At 36.3% G+C, this 18,713-nt stretch overlaps 1 protein-coding gene across 1 annotated transcript in view; it reads left to right on the forward strand.

Moving 5' to 3' along the window:
• Positions 1-18,713, forward strand: part of CORIN (corin, serine peptidase) — a 235,634-nt gene that overhangs the window by 61,935 nt on the left and 154,986 nt on the right. The window contains exon 4 of the mRNA XM_088020863.1: positions 9,700-9,907. Coding sequence (XP_087876989.1) covers positions 9,700-9,907 — 208 coding nt within the window. The remainder of the gene's footprint in view (positions 1-9,699; positions 9,908-18,713) is intronic.

The following is an 18,713-nucleotide window of genomic DNA, read 5'->3' on the forward strand; positions in this document are numbered from 1 at the left end:
CATTTATCTGGATTCTTCAATGCTATCAGAAACAGTGCCCATTTAAATTTTGGAATTTTGTCTTTGGATGCTTTAAAAAGTTTTTCTTACCTTTTCTGGTTTTATTAAAATGGATATGATGTGGATTTCTTTTTATGTATCTTGTCTAGAAGATGTGCTTCTTGAATCTGAGGATTCAGGTATTTCTTCAATTTGGGAGAGTTCTCAGCTATTAACCCTATGAATATAACTTCCCTCCTGATGTTTCTATTCTCTCTTTCTGGAACTCTTATTACTCTTAGGTTCGACATTCTCATCCATCCTCTGTTAAATCTCTGTGCTGAATTCTGATGTATTTTCTCAGATTTGTTGTCTAGTTCTTTAGTTCTCTCTTCAGCAGTATCTAATCTTCTATTTTACTTTATTCACTGAGTTTTAAATTTTAGTGTTGATACATATTTTTCATTTCTAGGGGTTCTGTTTGGTTTCTTTTCAAATCTTCCAGTTTTCAATTTATAGTATGTCATTCAAATGACTACATTTTTGTCTTTACTTGTTTCATTCATACTTGTTTAATAGCCTCCAGACAACCTTCAGTTTTCTGAAGTTCTCAGACTTTTATACTGATGCTGGTTATGATTAATGATTTATTTTTCTTTCTTTTAATGGATTGGGTTCCTGTTTATTTTGTGAGTTTAGATTATAGACTTCCTTGGATTCAGGGCATGTCACTCTAGGACAATTTTGTGTTTTGTTTGACCGGGCACCCCAAGGTATCCCTGCCCCGGGGCCAATTTTTATGTTAACATTTGGCTTGTGTGGTTTTTAGATCACATGTGTAATTGTAAATTCAAACCCCTGGGAGGGCTAGGGCTCTGGTAAAATGTACCTAAAGAAAGGTTTTTCTTTCAAACCAGAATCTAGGCAGAGTCGGATAAGCATCCTCATCATATGCCTGAGCTAGTTGGTCCCTTGTTTTTTGTGGGGATCTTGTTTCCTCTTTGTGCTTCTTATGGATTCAAGGCTTTATTTCTTTATTGAGAAGATAACTTCCTCTAAGACAAGGTCATTGCTCTATTGGCTCATGATAGCCACTCATGTGATATTCATTCCTGTGATGTCATCTCATGTACTCATTGCTCTTGTTTTCAGTTTGCTGTTGCATTTCTGGAATCTTGAGGTTTCCTTTTATTTATGGATAGTTCAGCTGTTCATGTAAAAGAAGTTTGTTTTAGTTTACAAAATATTTCTAGATGTTTATCATGGGTGGACTTTCAGGTTATTTATTTTGCAATATTTTGGAATTCATTCTTTAAAAAGAAATCATTTTACACAGAAATTTTTAATCACACACAAGGTAGAAAAAATGGTACAATGAATCTCAATGTGCCCTCTCCCAGCTTATCGATATTTTATCAATTTTGTTAGAATCCTTTTTAAAGCACTTTTTTCTAGGGCCTCTTATAGTAGAGTTTAAATTTGCTCCCCTAATTGAACAAAGGAATTTTGTATTAGCTAGTTTTTAATAAAAATACTCTATTTCATAGTTTTAAGAAATAAGAAAGCAAAGGGTTTATACAACAATATGTTAACCCTATATTAAATATTTAATTCATCATTATTAAAATTAATGTTTCAACATTTTTCAATTATAGGAAAAATTACAGTGTCTCTAGAAACAAAATTGAATTGACATTCCCCTCTTGGGTTTTTTGTGTTGGATATTCCATGGTTCCATGCACCATTCCCATCTCTGCCTCTCTAGGTTTGCATTATATCTGCTCCATTAGAATCTGGGCCAGTCTCACTAATTTTGACTCTGCTTCGTTGCTATTTCAACTCTATACATTTATTTACATGTTTAAGCTTCCTGTGTTTCTCTATTTCAGCTTTATTATCCCAGAGCCCTTTACTCCAGTTACTTCCTTCCATTTTCACCCTAACATGAGAGTGGCAAAGAGTAGAGAGGTTTCAGCATTTACATTTTTTCCAAGTCCGGGTTTTACACAGAGTTCTGTTTTTTGTCATCTGACAAGTGGATTGACATTATCTACTAGAGTTGGTAATGAGTAGGAGAAAAGTATTCTAAAATTTTCTGTTAATATTTTTTAGATAAAGGAGAAACAGTTTTCTTAATGTTCAACAAATGTCTTCAGTTACAGTGTGACCAAATTTGTCAAATCTATCCAGAGTAGAGATACAGTATAGCCATTAATATTTTCTTGAGAAACTCCCTATGTATCAAGAACTCAAAATGACTGACTCATGATGGGTTGGCCTTATTATGTGTGCTATAATTTAGAAGCAGGTATAAAGCAACAAACATTTCAACACAATAGTTGGAAAACTAGAATCAGACCATGTTTTGTCTCCTAAGCTAAACTTGGGAGATAAGTGTCTACTTAACAAGGGTAGGGCATGGCCTCCTTACCAGTCCTGTGTGGGTAGCTTCCCTGGAGAGACGTGTGACTCTCCAAGCTGGAGCTGAAATGCGGTTTGTAGATGCACCTGGTTTCCCGAGAAGAGGCACTACTTTTATGTGATATTTGAATGGGTGACAAAGCCAGAGATGCTTATCTGTTTATCTCTGCCTCAGACACCTTAAAATCTTTTTAAAAAGACAGAAGTTCTCCAAATTGGAGGCCCCCAAAACTCTTAAACTGATCACCTTTACTTCTTGTATAATGTTATAAGGAAATCCTGGGACTGCTGCTCAAAAATCCCTATATGGGGAGTTATAGAGTTTTCTGGAGGGAGGATTCCTTTCTAATCATTTGTTGGCTTCATAAACATGCTGACCTGTATAGTTAGACAGAGTTCTAAGCACAGGACTCCACATGTTGTCTAATGCTCTGCTGTCACTGTTGAAATTATTAATGATAATATAATTACATATAAATATTATAAATAATATAATATAAATAAAATAAAATAGTTTCTGAACCAGGGGCCCTACATTTGCAGTTTACCCTGGGTGCCCCAAATTATGTAGTCCATTCTGTTCCTGGGTTTTCCTGTGATTGGACCAACTTCAGTCTCTTACTTGCCGTTGAATAAGTACAGTGCCAAGCAATGCCATGAACTAGTTGTCATTGGCCTAGTCAGGACTCATGCCTGGAGCTAGGGCTGGGGAGAGGCTTCTGAAACTTCATGACTGCTATTCATTTAGGGATGGGGGAGTTGATACTGAGCATACAACCAAGAAGAACTATTCTATTCTTCCTCCTTTTGTTGTTGTTGTTGTTGTTGAATGGTTGCTCATGTTTTACTTTTATCTTCTAATCTTACATTGCCTTGTAATAAGATAAAAGGTATATTTATTAAAAAGAAATAGTATGTCATATGCATTCCAAAAACTAGAAATTTATTTTAAATATTTTCTTTTCAGTATGTAGAACAGGTCCTCCCTTATGATCTTATTCCCTGTAGAATCTTTCTTTGTAAATTCAGAGAGTAAAAAGATAAATATCAGCTCAACTTGAGGCTGATTTGTTACCAATTTTTTTTCAAGATTTAATTTATTTGAGAAAGAGAGAGAGAGCATGAGCAGGGGGATGGGGAGGGGCAGAGGGAGAGGGAGAAACAAACTCCTCCCTGAGCAGGGAGCCCCAGTGGGGCTGGATTCCAGGACTCTGGGATTATGACCCAAGCCAGAGGCAGACGCTTAACTGACTGAGACACCCAGGCACCCCAGCAAAAAGTTTTATAGTTTATCATACGTGCTAATGGTAGGCATTGTAAAAGCATCACTTAATCTTTATAATAACCCCAAATACAGTACTTTGCAGATGAAGAAACATAAACAGAGAAGTTCAGGAACTAGTGAAAGGCCACATAAATACAGAATAATACAGGCAGGATTTGAATCAGACTGTGCAACCACCCCATGCTATATGTGGGAAAAGTGCTTTACAAATGTGAAGGTACATATCTGAATTATTGTTATTATTCAATCATTCACAATTCTAGGATAGATAATTATATGAGACAAGATGTAGTTCTTTAAAAATTAATGAAAAATGACTGACAGATGAAGATGTGACCGCTAAAATGTTACATCTTACTTTGTTCTATGGAATGTGAATAATTAATTTGCAATAAACTATTGACCCCTCACTGTGTTGCAGTGTTGCCACAGTAGATATTTGTTGGATGAATGAATGACAACAGGTTGTGTGCCCTTAGCTACCATTCAAACATCTTAGAATCAAGTAGTATGAACGTGTGTGTATGAATGATATAAGAGAATGACCCAGTAATAGGTATATGTGGGATATCAAAGCTTAGTCGTTGGCAAAGACTTTCCCAAGAGACTTGAGGTTGTATTAAAAATGTTAAATCTGGAATATATGTAATTATATAGAAAATATTAAACCCCAATCCTCATGTTTCTTCTGGCAAGAGTAGATAGATAGGTCTTACTTAACTTTGATAATTTATACAGTGTTGTACTAACTAGGCACTTATATTTTTTGCCTGTGCATAAATTGGCAAGACATTGGGTTACCTGTGTCCTTGAATATGTCTGTAAAGACTTTATTACAAATGCCACAATTGACTCATGTATTTTACTTTGATTCATTGATTTTTCTCTTATGAGAAATAAAATAGTTACCATGTTTGTATCCAAAGATGTTTACAGAGTTACTTAAAAAGCCCAGATCCTCCCAGAGAGGCCCTGTCTTTAACTTTGTGTTCCTTCTTATCTTTCTGTAACCTTCTTACGGATCTCCCTAAATACACCAAGTCCTTTCAAATTCGTTCGTCCCAGAAATTATTTGGACAAAATGTAACTTTTCATGTAAGTTATCTAGACTAGAGAATGACTTTCATTATTCCATTCTGCTGATGTAGTTCCGAATTGTGCTGACTTTGTGGTACAACCAGGAATAGGTAAGATACTAAGCATTCCCAATCCAAATGGACTCGCAGTAAGGACAATAAACCAATTTTAATAGCTGATTCACTGTTTTCTTTGAAAAAGTTTAATTTTTGCTAATCTTGGAGAAGCAGCTCTATTGCTAAATCCAAGGAGATTCATCAAAATATTCTACAATGAATGAAGTAAATTTACAGTGTTTAAAATGGAATAATATCTTTGGCAGAATCATACACAGGAAGAGAATATGTTACGGTATCAGAAAGACCTGGTTTCAATTTCAACTCTACAGCTTAACATCCTGTAACCTCGAATATTTTCTCATCCTCATTGAATCTGATTCATCTTCTATAAAATGGGAATAAAAAAGCTTTCTCGGGGCACCTGGGTGGCTCAGTTGTTAAGCGTCTGCCTTCGGCTCAGGTCATGATCCCAGGGTCCTGGGATCGAGCCCTGCATCGGGCTCCCTGCTCCGCGGGAAGCCTGCTTCTCCCTCTCCCACTTCCCCTGCTTGTGTTCCCTCTCTCGCTGTATCGATCTTTGTCAAATGAATAAATAAAATCTTAAAAAAAAAAAGCTTTCTCATAGGATTGTAGGAAGGTTAAGTAAAGTGCCATATAGAAGGTACCTAGCAAACAGCCAGCCTAGAAAGTACTCAAGGATCTTTTATCTCTTTTCTTATCTTTAACTGTTGTATTTAATATAAAACAATAAATGGAAATGAAATTTAAAATATATTTTATATTAAGAGACCACCTGAATAGAAACTAATTAACTTATTTAGGCTTTTATTGTAAACTTATCTCACCCTACCTTCTGTGAATAATATATTTTTCTTGCTGAAGGTACCAATGCTGTTGATACCTCAGTTGAACATCAGCAGTATGATGATTTCTGCTATGTTTTCTCCGCTATGCTGAGGTTTCGTGCTAAAAGCAATTGAGCATGCTTAAGGATAATGAAAGGTTATACCTTGTAGAGGAAAGGGAGGGCAGTCCCTCCTCTTTTACTTTCAACTGCTGTACTATAGTCCAGAGGGAGTCCAGGATGGGAATCAGCCTGGTGGAAGGAATAAGATGGGGTGACTCCCTAGGCCATGGTAAGTTCTCGGGAACAGATCATTAAAAACAATAGTCTCGGGCATCTGGGTGGCTCAGTCGGTTAAGCAACTGCCTTCAGCTCAAGTCATGATCCTGGAGTCCCGGGATCGGGTCCCGCATCGGGCTCCCTGCTCGGCGGGGAGTCTACTTCTCCCTCGGACCCTCTCCCCTCTCGTGCTCTCTCTCTCTCTCTCATTCTCTCTCTCAAATAAATAAATAAATAAAATCTTTAAAAAAAACACAATAGTTTCAATAATAGCCATCAACCTTAGTGCCTTTGGGTCTCAGATATACTGGCTTGTTCACATCAGCATCTATCTTGTTCAATAAGAAATCTTTTAGTGGGAAGACTTTGTTCCATGTAATCTCCCCATTCATGCTGTGAATAACTATTGAGTGTCTACTATTTGGTATCCCAGTGATGTTATTTCTAGTGATGTGGATGAATACTGGGAATAAGTAAGTAAATAAACAAACAAACAGACAGACAGACAAGATTGTATGAGGTAGTCCTGACACGGTAATGAAAATAGAACAGGATGACGTTATTAAGGGATGTAGGAGCACTTTGGATGGTATGCTTATGGGAATGGGAACTTTTGCTATCTCCTGACCTGAGAAGGAAATATCTTTTTTGATTGTGTGCAGCTCACATTGCCATGAGCATAGAATAGCACACCAAATATGAGTTACCTTACTATCTTGTATTTTTCCAGTGATTTCTCAGTATTCAGTAGTTTCTTTGGCTACTGAATGGGGGTAGGGGTGAATTAGCCTTTTGGTCATCTCATCACTTCAAATTTAGTTTATCATCAAGTGTATAAACTCCAAAGCTATGAACCTTACAGAAAATCATGTAATATAAAATAAATAATAGCATGTGGTCAGTATACATGAGCATGTTATCTACGGATATAAATTCAGGCTTTGTGACATATCATTACATACTTTATAGTCTTTTCCTTTCATGGGCCATTAGGAATTACTTTCTTTAAGGTCTGTTTTTAACATAATAAATTTTGTGTTAGCCTAGGGGGGCTCCAAATAGAAGTTATTCAGAACACATAGGTTTGAAGATCTGGATTTTCCACAGAATGGCTCTGCCTAGCTGGGCAGAAGTCTTAGACTTTCTAAAAGTGAGTTTCTTTATGTATAATATAGATGCAGTATCACTTTACCAGGTTGTGAAAATGAGATAATTGTGAGTGAGAGCCTCTGAGTACCTGTTTTGTCATCTGGCATAGGCTGGTTTTCAATAAATGCTTTCTGAGATTGAATTTTCCAGAGATGATTTCACGTTTTTGATGGAGTAAAACTCTTACTCTCAGCTCTTTTAAGTAAGCATCTCTGCTTGTAGCACAATACATACAATTGGTCATTTTGAAGTTTGCTGTCTGTATGATCTCCTTGCCTGTGTTGCTTTCCCACACTGAAATGTATTTTAACCTCCCTCACTAAATGACTTGACTGTCATATTCATGAAACTTGCCCAGAACCCCCCACCTTAGCACTCATGTTCGGCTGAATTCATGTGTCTATGTGTCTATTTGTGTTCTGTCTGAATATTTTAATTTGGATTTTCTTCTTCTCTCACTCCTTTCTTTCCCATTTTGTATCTTGAGTTTGATAAGGTCCAAAAAAGTGTTGTGCCATTAAGTTTTTGGCCGAGTCTATTCTAGGGTCTAGCATGCAGAGAAATTCCACGTGTCATTGTTGCCTTTGAAAGTAGAAAGTGTTTTGATCCTGCCCCACTGAGCTCAGCACACTTTGGGCTGGATAATAAAAACAGTGGTCTTTACATGAAGTATGAGACTGAGCTAATGGCTACAATCTGGTCATTTGGGGGAAAGACTTCCTACAGAGTTTGGGCAGTTTTCAGAGTGGTTTGAAAAAAGAGAAGTGGGATTAGGAAGTGCACATAGGAGACTAGGGAAAGCAGTGAGAGGATCAGAAGTAAAGTCTCTGAGGTGACCTATGTGAAGGAAGCAGATGAGGAGGTTGGGAATCCTTCTGTGGTAGGTTGTATTTATTCTGAATTACAGATCAAAGGGTCGGTTTGGCCATTTTATCAGAGATGCAGCCTTATTTTTTAACACTATTTTTATTAAAATGAAATTAGCCTTAGGTTTGGAGAGGTTTTTCTCTTTATTTCTTTGACTGGGAATTATATAGTTATCAGAAAAGATGTTTCCTTTCTTATTGATCTTCTTTCCCTTCTTGCTTTTCTCTCCCCTCTCAACATAATTAGAATGAATACTTTTACTCCTTTTCCAAAACCTGAAGGTGCTGTTTTTAAATAGTAGCTTATTTAAATAATAACCAAAATTTTAATTATCTCCTTCTTTTTTTAAAAAAAAGATTTTATTTATTTGAGAGAGAGAGAGAGAGCATGACAGGGGGAGGGACAGAGGGAGAAGCAGACTCCCTGCTGAGCGTGGAGCCTGCCACGGGGTTCAGTCCTGGGACTCCAGGATCATGACCTGAGCCGAAGGTAAATGCTTGACCGACTGAGCCACCCAGGCACCCCTAACTTATCTCCTTCTTAAAGCAAAAGTAATAAATCTTCATATAAACCAGTAAGAGAATACAGAATTAAAGAAAGAAAAATAGAAGAGTCTCCTAAAATCCCATTACCTGCACTCATATTAATATTTTGATTTATATGACACCAAACATTCAAATTTAGGGAATGAGAAAGAGAGGCTGTGGAGGTGGTAGTGCCTGGGAGAAGAGCCAACTATGAAACAAAATGAAATTGGAGGCTCTGACTGACCCTGGATTGTTGGCATGGACAAGATTGGAAAACTTTGTATAACCATGTATGTTTTATTTTATTTTTTTAAAAGATTTTATTTATTTATTTGACAGAGAGAGACAGTGAGAGAGGGAACACAAGCAGGGGGAGTGGGAGAGGGAGAAGCAGGCTTCCCGCGGAGCAGGGAGCCCGATGCGGGGCTCGATCCCAGGACCCTGGGATCATGACCTGAGCCGAAGGCAGATGCTTAACGATTGAGCCACCCAGGTGCCCCTAATCATGTATTTTTTTAAAACAGGATCCTGGTATGCAAATTTTTGTGTGACTAGCTGTTTTTATCTATTACAAGCACCATTCTATGTGATTGAATAGTCTTCTAAAACATCTCTCATACAGCTAAGTATTCTGTTGTTTGAGTTTCAAAGTATTTTAAACCAATTCCCATCGGTGAATGTTTAGGTGATTCGTATCTTTTAAAAATTGTAAACTGCGCAGAGATGAAGATCCTTGTAAATAAGTCCATATTCACAATCATGATTATTTCCTTAGAATAAATTTTTAGAAATTTTACAGTGCCAAGGGATATGCATTTAAAGTGTCTCTCTCTCTTCATATATATATATATATATATCTTTATGGCTATAACACATATATAACATATATAACATTGCCTGCCTAGCTATGATCCAAATAGTGCCTGCCAACTTATGTGCCCATCAGCAAGGTGTGAGAGTGTATTTTTCTCTATATTTGCCCAGGATACAGATACTATTCCTTGGTGAATATTAGTAGCTTGATTTAATTATCTTATGCACAAACGCCCCCACACTTACTTGTACATCTGTGTGTGTCTGATTGTATGTCTATAATCACTCTTACAGAATATATTTTATCTCATGAACATGTCAGTCTGTTACATCGAGTGAGTTTGTAAACATATAATTCTGATATGTCTGCTCCTAAATATACTTATCTTGACTTCCCAGGTGCCTGTACAAACATCACCCACAGCCAGTGTCAGATGCTGCCCTACCAAACCACGCTAACACCTCTCTTCTCGATTGTCAAAAACACGGAAGTGGAGAAGTTCCTCAAGTTCTTCATGTACCTCCATCGCCTCAGCTGCTACCAACATATCATGCTTTTTGGCTGTAGCCTCGCCTTCCCTGAGTGCATTGGTGATGGTGATGACAGGTATTTTGGAATCAAAATCATTCTGTGATAAGAGTCAGTTGTAACAGAGGTGTCTGAGAGGAATGAAATCATCCCAAGCTACCACCGTTTATTTTTGTTAAAGGAGAAAATATCCCATACCCGTCATAGCCACTTGTAACTCTTTGAAACTGGAATTTTTTTGTGAAAACCTGGAATACTTTTATTTCTGGAGAGATGTTATTCTGGATATGAGATTGAGGCAATCAGCTGGGAACCGAGGAGCTGTTTCCGTGAGGGTCTAGCAGAAGACAGCACACTCAAAGGGGTGACTGAAAAGAGTTTATTGAAGAGAAAATTTATAGAGGTATGGACAGGTTAAGAGGCCAAATGATGGGAGGCATCAGGGTCTCATGATAGGGGATGCAGTTCCACCACCCAAGACGTGGAGGGGGAAAAAGGGCAGACAGCAACTGGAGAGAGTTGTAGCTATGGGCAAGGGGTCTTCCAACCAGCCAAGTCCTGTGACCCTATGCAGAGGAGCATAGCCACCAGCAGCCAGCCTGTCAGCCCTGCAGGAGAGAGGAGAAGTAAATACTCTCACCTCACTCTACTCCTGGCCTCCCGTCTGCCGGGGCCTCCTCCCACCATCCAAACTCACCCACAGCCATTGGGCAAGGGTGTGTTATTGATGTGAGCACAATAGATGAGATCTAAAATCTCATCCAAATATTATTGGGTCTAAAGTCCCAAATCTCATCCTCTGAAACAGACATAGGTGAGATGCTGGGTAGTTCTTACGGTCAACACTAGAGCCCAGAGCAGGGTGAGGAGGGTAAAGTAGAGGGTGATGCAGAGGGACAGAGAATGCCTAGTACAATATCAAATAAGATTAGAAAGAATTTTCTTATTTTGGGTGGGGGAAAGAACATTTGAGTGTGTGCTTGTGGATGTGTCTTGTAAGCTCATTTTTTTTTTTTTGAGATAAAGTTGACATATAACATTATATTGGTTTCAGGTGTACCACATAATGATTCAATATTTGAATATATTGCCAAATGATCACCACAGTAAGTCTAGTTAACATCCATCACCACACATAGTTATAAATTTTCTTTTTCTTATAATGAGAACTGTTAAAATCAACTCTCTTAGCAACTTTTAAATATACAATACAGTAGTCACCATGTTGTATATTATATCTCCATGAATTATTTAGTTTATAATTGGAAGTTTGTACTTTTTGACCATCATCACCTTATTGAAATAACATAATTTCAATATTACATTATTGTATTGAAATAATTTTCAATAAGAGTAAATCAATGAAAAGTATGTTATGGAATTTTTTAAGTTTACTAAGTATACATTTTTTAAATTTTTGCAAAGCATGTGTTAAATACATAATCACATAAAACATCAATTATTTCCTGAATTAAAATGTTAGGGAGTTTTCAGAATAATAATGTTAGAATGAAATTCATTTTCAAGTGCACGTAGGTTCCATGTTATTTGTACTAATTTAGTTAGTGTATAAAATATGTTTTGAACGGGAGGAAGGCATTCATTGTTTTGATTGGGGAAAGCCTACATTGCCACAGAATAAAATCTGCGTAGAAGAGAAATAGTAGATTGTTTATTGTAGAAGTAAGTAAAGAACTATGAGCAGATACTGCTTTCAGGAAAACATTTCACTAGAAAGAATCATATGCAGAGCATGCTTTCATGGTAACAAGAGAGAAACAGTGGCGGTATAACATGGCGGTTGTAATATTTTTCTAGAGCTGCTGTAACAAATTACTACAAGCTGGGTGGCTTAAACAGACCTTTGTTCTCTCACAGTTCTAGAAACTAGAGATGTAAAATCTGACAGGGCCGTGCTCCCTGTGGGGGTTGTGAGGGGGGTAGAAATCATTTTCTCCCTTCTCCTGCTTCCGGTGGTTTCAGGCTTTCCTTGACCTATGGCCACGTCACCCCATGCTCTCCCTCCATCCTCACATAGCTTTCTCTGTGTGTCTCTCTTCTCTAAGTGAGGACACTTGTCATTGGTCTAGGTAGCCAAGATGATCTCATCATCTCAAGGTTCTTGACTTAATTATGCCCACAAAGACCTTTTTTTTTTTTTCCAAATAAGGTAACATTCACAGATTCCAGAAGTTAGGACATGGACACATCATTTTGGGGCCCTCCATTCAACACACGACAGTGGCTAAGAAAGCAGGCCACGTGCCTCATCCTTCTTACCTGTAGAATGGAGATAATAGCTGAACCTCCTTTGCAAAGTTCACATGAGGATCAAATGACAGAGGGTGCCTGGCTTTTATGAAGAGCTCAAGAAATGTTAGCAATGGCTATCAAATCATGGGTTGAGGAGGTGAGGTAGTACTAATGAAATTAAGAGCATAAAGAGTATTTCTAACATATGTTAAGTATTGAAGGATTGCAAAAAAAGAATGTGGAATACCATATGGATTAAAAGAAAATTAGGTCAAATACTCAAGGCTGTTGGAGTTGGATTCTTGATCCACTTCTTAATTTCAAATATTTTCACTTACCACTCTTTTCTTGAATTTCTCTATGGACTCATATGGGTGCGTAAATAAAACAATGAAAGAAAGGTTCCTGGAGACTCTGAACTCATTTTGGTCACCCTTCTTAATATAACTCAATCTCCACTCTCACTTAAATCAGTTGTAAAATTCCGGTTAAGCTCCTCATAGTCTTCAGAGCACTTTTAGGTAAAATTTGTTTTTCTCCTGACCTGGTTCATCCTGAAAAAATGCTCTCCTGTAAGTGTTTTCCATTTTCTGTTATAATGGATAATAATTTATAGTCACTTTTCAGATATACTTTGGGAACTTACCCTATTTTTTATTGTTACATTTATTATTATATTTAATTTTATAATTATACTTCCAGACCAGTGCTTCCTGCTGTCATTTAGTGTGTGCATGGAACCAGAAGCTAAATTTAATAAGCAAAGTAAGTTCATAAAGGTAAAATGTATTGTAGAAAATAGTGTAAATACAGTTTTCTTATAATTCATTATTTTTGATCATCCATTATACTAATTTTCTCTAACTATTCAAATAATGGAGAATTGCTTATATTCCATCCTAGACAAAATAGCTAATATTTAAATTTTAGTTTAAAAAGATTAGTGGGATATATAAATAGTATGGTTTTTAATCTGCCCCTTGAGATGGAAAATGCTCATTAACTACATTTTATAACAATAAACGTTAACAGTTTTTATTTAGATGAGGGTTGCTATTAATAAATATGTATATCATATACTATAACATAGGCTAACTGAAGTGGTACATAATTTATATGGATTCAGTGAAATTTATCTTGAACTATAGAGATCTCATTGATAAATCATTTGGATAGCCTTAAAAATATATGTGTTAGAATGAATAGCTTAAAAATATCAGCAAGTAGCTGGAGAGAAATCCACAATTCCTGGGCCAGGAGAATAACAGTTGTTTCTGGATGGCTTTTTGACACACCAGATACAATTAAGGTCTCTGGAAGAGAAAACAGGTATTGCAAACACATGCTTTTGATGTGTAATTATCACTCATACCCAAGTTGTTTAAATAATGGGCCTATAATATTGTCAAAACTGAAGGGGGTTCAGTTTGGCTTGGAAGGTCCAGTTTTGCTTCTAGAAGACACCCAGGAGACCTGCTAATGTGGGGTGACTGTCACCCCACTCACATCTTCTGATACTTTGCAGAGAAACTCTGTGCTCATGAGATGAGTCCTTAACATTAAAAACTTGACATGTTTGCTATTGATTTTTTTTTTCCTCTGGACTATTGATTTGTCACTAGGTCCTTCGCAGAAATTCTTAATAGCTGTGGAACTGAAATAAAAATTCTTCATTTAGCCAGATTACTTGAGATTAAAGATTATATTTCAAACCTAGGAACTACAGGACAGTTTTCTGTTAATGTACTTAATCCCTGTAGGATTGTGATACGAATCAAATGTGTTTCTTCAAATTAGCTTCTTTAAAAATGCTATGCTTTTTCCCAAATAAGTATGTTGACTGGAAATTAGAAAATTTAATCTGGCAACTACAGAGAAAGCACTTGAGGGGCTCCTGGGTGGCTCAGTTGGTTAAGGGTTTGCCTTCGGCTCAGGGCATGGTCCCGGTGTCCTGGGATCGAGCCCTATGTCGGGCTCCTTGCTCAGTGGAGAGTCTGCTTGTTCCTCTCCCTTTGCCCCTTGTGCTCTCTTTCTCTCTCTCTCACTCTCTCAAATAAAATCTTAAAAAAAAAAAAAAGCACTTGAAAGTTTGGGGGCAGATGAAACCTAATTCTGCCAATTGCCAGTTATAAGACCTTGGGCATTTTAGTTAGCCTTCTGACCTGCAGTTTACTCATCTCTATAATGAGAGCCTTCATAAGCTGCATTTGTGTGTGTTGAACAGAATGATTTATATAAAGTGCCCATACATGGTCTACACTATATGGCACAGAGTAACTTCTCCATGAACAGTAACTTACTATTATTAATAGAGTAGTCAATGATGATAAGTAAATTTTCTGGGAGGGTATAAACTTCATCACTTCTTTCAGAGATGCAAGATTTGCATTTTTTCCCCATTCTTCCCACCTTCTAAACCTGATTAGTAATGTTGAGCATCATTTCATGCTCTGTATGTCTTCTTTGGAAAAATATCTATTCAGGTCCTCTGCCCATTTTTTAAATGGATTTTTTTTGGTGTTGTGTTGTATAAGTTTTTATATATTTTGGATATTAACCCCTTATCAGATATATCATTTTCAAATATCTTCTCCCATTCAGTAAGTTGCCTTTTTGTTTTGTTGATAGTTTTTTTCGCTGTGCAAAAGGTTTTTGTATTGGTGTAGTCCCAATAGTTTTGTTTTGCTTTTGTTTTCCTTGCTAGAGGAGACATATCAAGGAAAATGTTTCTATGGCTAGTATCAAAGAGATTACTGCCTGTATTTACTTCTAGGAATTTTATGGTTTCAGGTTTCACATTTAGGTCTTTAATCCAGTTTGAGTTTATTTATTTTTTTAAAGATGTATCTATTTATTTTAGAGAGTGAGAATGAGAGAGTGAATGAGCAAGCATGAGTAGGGGAGGGGTAGAGGGAGAGAATCTTAAGCAGACTCCCCACTGAGCATAGGGCCCGATGTGGGGCTCAATGTCATGACCCTGAGATCATGATGTGAGCTGAAACCAAGAGTTGGATGCTTAACTGATTGAGCCACCCAGGCACCCCAGAGTTTATTTTTGTGAATTATAAAAGAAAGTGGTCCAGTTTAATTCTTTTGCATGCAGCTGTACAGTTTTCTCAACACCATTTGTTGAAGAGACTGTCCTTTCCTCATTGTGTATTCTTGGCTCTTTTATCGTAGATTAATTGACCATAAAATTGTGGGTTTATTTCTGACTTCTGTTGTATTGTTCTGTGTGTCTATTTTTTGTGCTGGTACCATACTATTTTGATTACTATAGCTTTGTAGTATATCTTGAAGTCTGGGATTGTGATACCTCCAGCTTTGTTCTTATTTCTCAAAATTGCTTTGACTATTTGAGGTCTTTTGTGATTCCATCTAAATTTTAGTATTATTTGATCTAGTCCTCTGAAAAATGTCTTGGTGTTTTGATAGGGACTGTATTGAATCTGTAGATTGCTTTGGGGAGTATGGGCATCTTAACAATATTAATTCTTCTAATCCATGAGCATGGGATATCTTTCCATTTATTTGTGTCATCTTCAATTCTTTCATCAGCGTTTTATAGTTTTCAGGGTACAGGTCTTTCACCTCCTTGGTTAAGTGTATTCTGAGGTATTTTAATATTTTTGGAGCAATTGTAACTGGAATTGTTTTCTTAATTTCTCTTTCTGCTATTTGTTATTAGTGTATAGAAACACTACTGATTTCTGATTTCTGTAACTTTTCTGACTTCACTTATCACTTTTAATAGTTTTTTGGTGGACTCTAGGATTTTCTATATATAGTATATCATCTGCAAATAGCAGCAATTTAACTTTTTCCTTACTAATATGGATGCCTCTTATTTCTTTTTCTTTTTTGATTGCTGTGGCTAGGATTTCCAGGATTACGTTTAATAAAAGGGCGAGAGTGGACATCCTTGTCTTGTTCCTGATTTTATAGGAAAAACTTTCAGTTTTTTATCATTGAGTATGATGTTGACTGTGGGTTTTTTTATATATGGCCTTTATTATGTTGAGGTATGTTTCCTCTAAACCCACTTTGTTGATAGCTGAATTTTGGATGTTGAATTTTGTCAAATGCTTTGCCACATCTATTGAGATGATCATATGATTTTTATTATTTGTTTTGTTGATGTAGTGTATAATGTTGATTGATTTGCAAATCAACTGAACTATCTTTGCATGCCTGGAATAAATTTCATTGATCATGGTGAATGATCCTTTTAATGTATTGTTGAATGTGGTTTTCTAATATTTCAGTTGAGGATTTTTATATTTATGTTCATCAGCAATATTGGCCTGTAGTTGGCTTTTTTTTTATGGTAACTTTGGTTTTTGCTTCTAAAATTTTGATAATAAATCAAGATTGGAATTCTGCTATGTTGCTAACTTCCATTCACTTTATGTTCATCTTTTAAGCTTTGGCTTTTGCTAAAATCTTGGTAGGTAAATAAAAGCTATAGGCCCATTTTTGTTTCAGTCCCTAGGGAGGAAGAAAAAATGTTAAAAGAAACAAGTGATATTAAAAATTGCCTTTTGGAAGGCACGATTTGTTCATTTCTCTTAAATGCCCTAGGTTCCCTTTTAGAAGCAGCAGAGTTCCCTGGAAAAATTGAGCCCATACTCCAGTTCTCATTACTTAAAGTTACAATAAAAGTTCCCTGTCATTTCAAATATACAGATGCTTTGGTCTTCCTATTCTGACTCCTTTGTATTACTAAAGATGGCCATATTACTAAAATGGCCTCTAGGTGAATAATCAAGATGGGTACCAAAATTATTACTGGAATGATTAAAAAATATTTGCTGTGCTAGAATTCTAAAACATCTCCCCCATCATCCAATTTATACTCACAGTATACTGTGAGTATACTACCGCACAGCATTGTATTGCCACACCATTTCTGAATTAAATTTTACTGACAATGTAATCAGAGAGTAAAATTTATGTGCTTTTAATGTAATTTTAGAGGGCTTACTGTGTTCTTAAATGTGTTATTTTATAAGACAGCATGGGCCAAGCTCCTGCGTAAATGCAACCCTGAAATCATCTTAAAAGCTAATTGGAAAATACAGCTTGCTTTAAAACAATTTTTTGAAGTATTCATTTATTATATCAAGTCAGCATAGGCTTACTTTATTATCTTTTTCTAAGTGGAGAATAATTATATACTGCTAATTTATTTTACTAAAGATTTTATCTACGTCCCAAAAACTCTATTGTGTCACACTTGGGAATGAATGGAAACATTACAGAATTAACATTTTTTTCATAATTATAATTTTAAAAATTTATATAGATCAGTAGTCAAATAAAGATGAGCTTTGTTGATATAGTCTGAAAGCCATTTGCCACTTACTTGCCTGAGTTTATCAACGAACTGGGAAGCAGCAGGCTTTTTTAGCCAAACCAGTGCTGACTACATGGCTGTTGAGATGGTCAATTGTATGACTCTTTCCTTTTCAACGTCAGTTAATCTAGTGTAGTCTGCTAGACTAATCTAACAGTTAATCTCGTCTGCCTCTTGGCATTATACATAGAATATTAAATGATAAGTAAGGTTCCATTTTATGAGCCAAAATGGCTCCAAATGTGGGTAAGATATAGTCAGATAACTCATATTACTTTTATTTCACAAAGACATAAAGCTAGAGAATCAAGTCATGACAGCTCAGCTCTTTCTAACAATGCCCTGTCACATCACTGACTGTGTCTCAAGCACACACATTTTATCAAGCTCAGTGGAGTCATTTGCTTACTTTTCTCAATAATTCATTGGTATTACACGGATGTGAGTAGAATTTAGATTTAATATTTCTGATTCAATTCATTTGAAGATCCATATGTAAGGCATCATTTCATGATGTACAAAAAATCAAAACAGCTGCAAAAATAATTTAACAATTGCAAGTTTCTTTTCTGATTTGTTAACCTTCTATCCCATGGGCCCTGGTAGTATGCCAAGTATTAATGAGAATCAGGATTGTGTTGGTTACAAGTTGTGTGGAGTTTTATATTCCCTTTCAGGGGTGGTTGTGTGGTTTTACATTATTCACACTCAATTCAAGCCGTGTTTATCTGTTGGTATTTCCTTGTTTTTCTATTTTAAGGGTGACCCCCTACTATTGGCATATAAACAAGGCACTTAATCTGTAAAGTTTTCATCCATAACAATTTTACTGACATTTTCCTCGTACATGAGAATTATTTCAAGATTGAACAGTACTTGTAAAATTTGCTGACCTAATGGGGCGGAAATCACATGAGCAGGGCCAGCTTGAGCTCTTATATAATCCATATAAGTTGAGAGTTAGGTAGTGATGGTTCTGATCCCAGCTTTGCTGACAGCTTCATTCCAAGCAGGCCACTGAATTAGCTCCTGCATGTGATTCCTTTATTTTGTCAACAAATATTTGCTGACTGCACATACTAGGTATAAAGCCGCAAACAAAATGAAATCCTTGACCTCATGGAACTTTTATTATATTGAAGGGAAATAAGCAAATAAATAGATAACAAATAAAAAATTAAAATAAATACATAAATAGTGGTACATACTAGGTATAAAGCTACAAACAAAATGAGATCCTTGACCTCATGGAACTTTTATTATATTGAAGGGAAA

This window comes from Eumetopias jubatus, unplaced genomic scaffold, assembly GCF_037043125.1.
Source record: "Eumetopias jubatus isolate StellerSeaLion01/CBP00866 unplaced genomic scaffold, mEumJub1_p1.0 scaffold_2, whole genome shotgun sequence".
NCBI classification, from domain to species: Eukaryota; Metazoa; Chordata; class Mammalia; order Carnivora; family Otariidae; genus Eumetopias; species Eumetopias jubatus.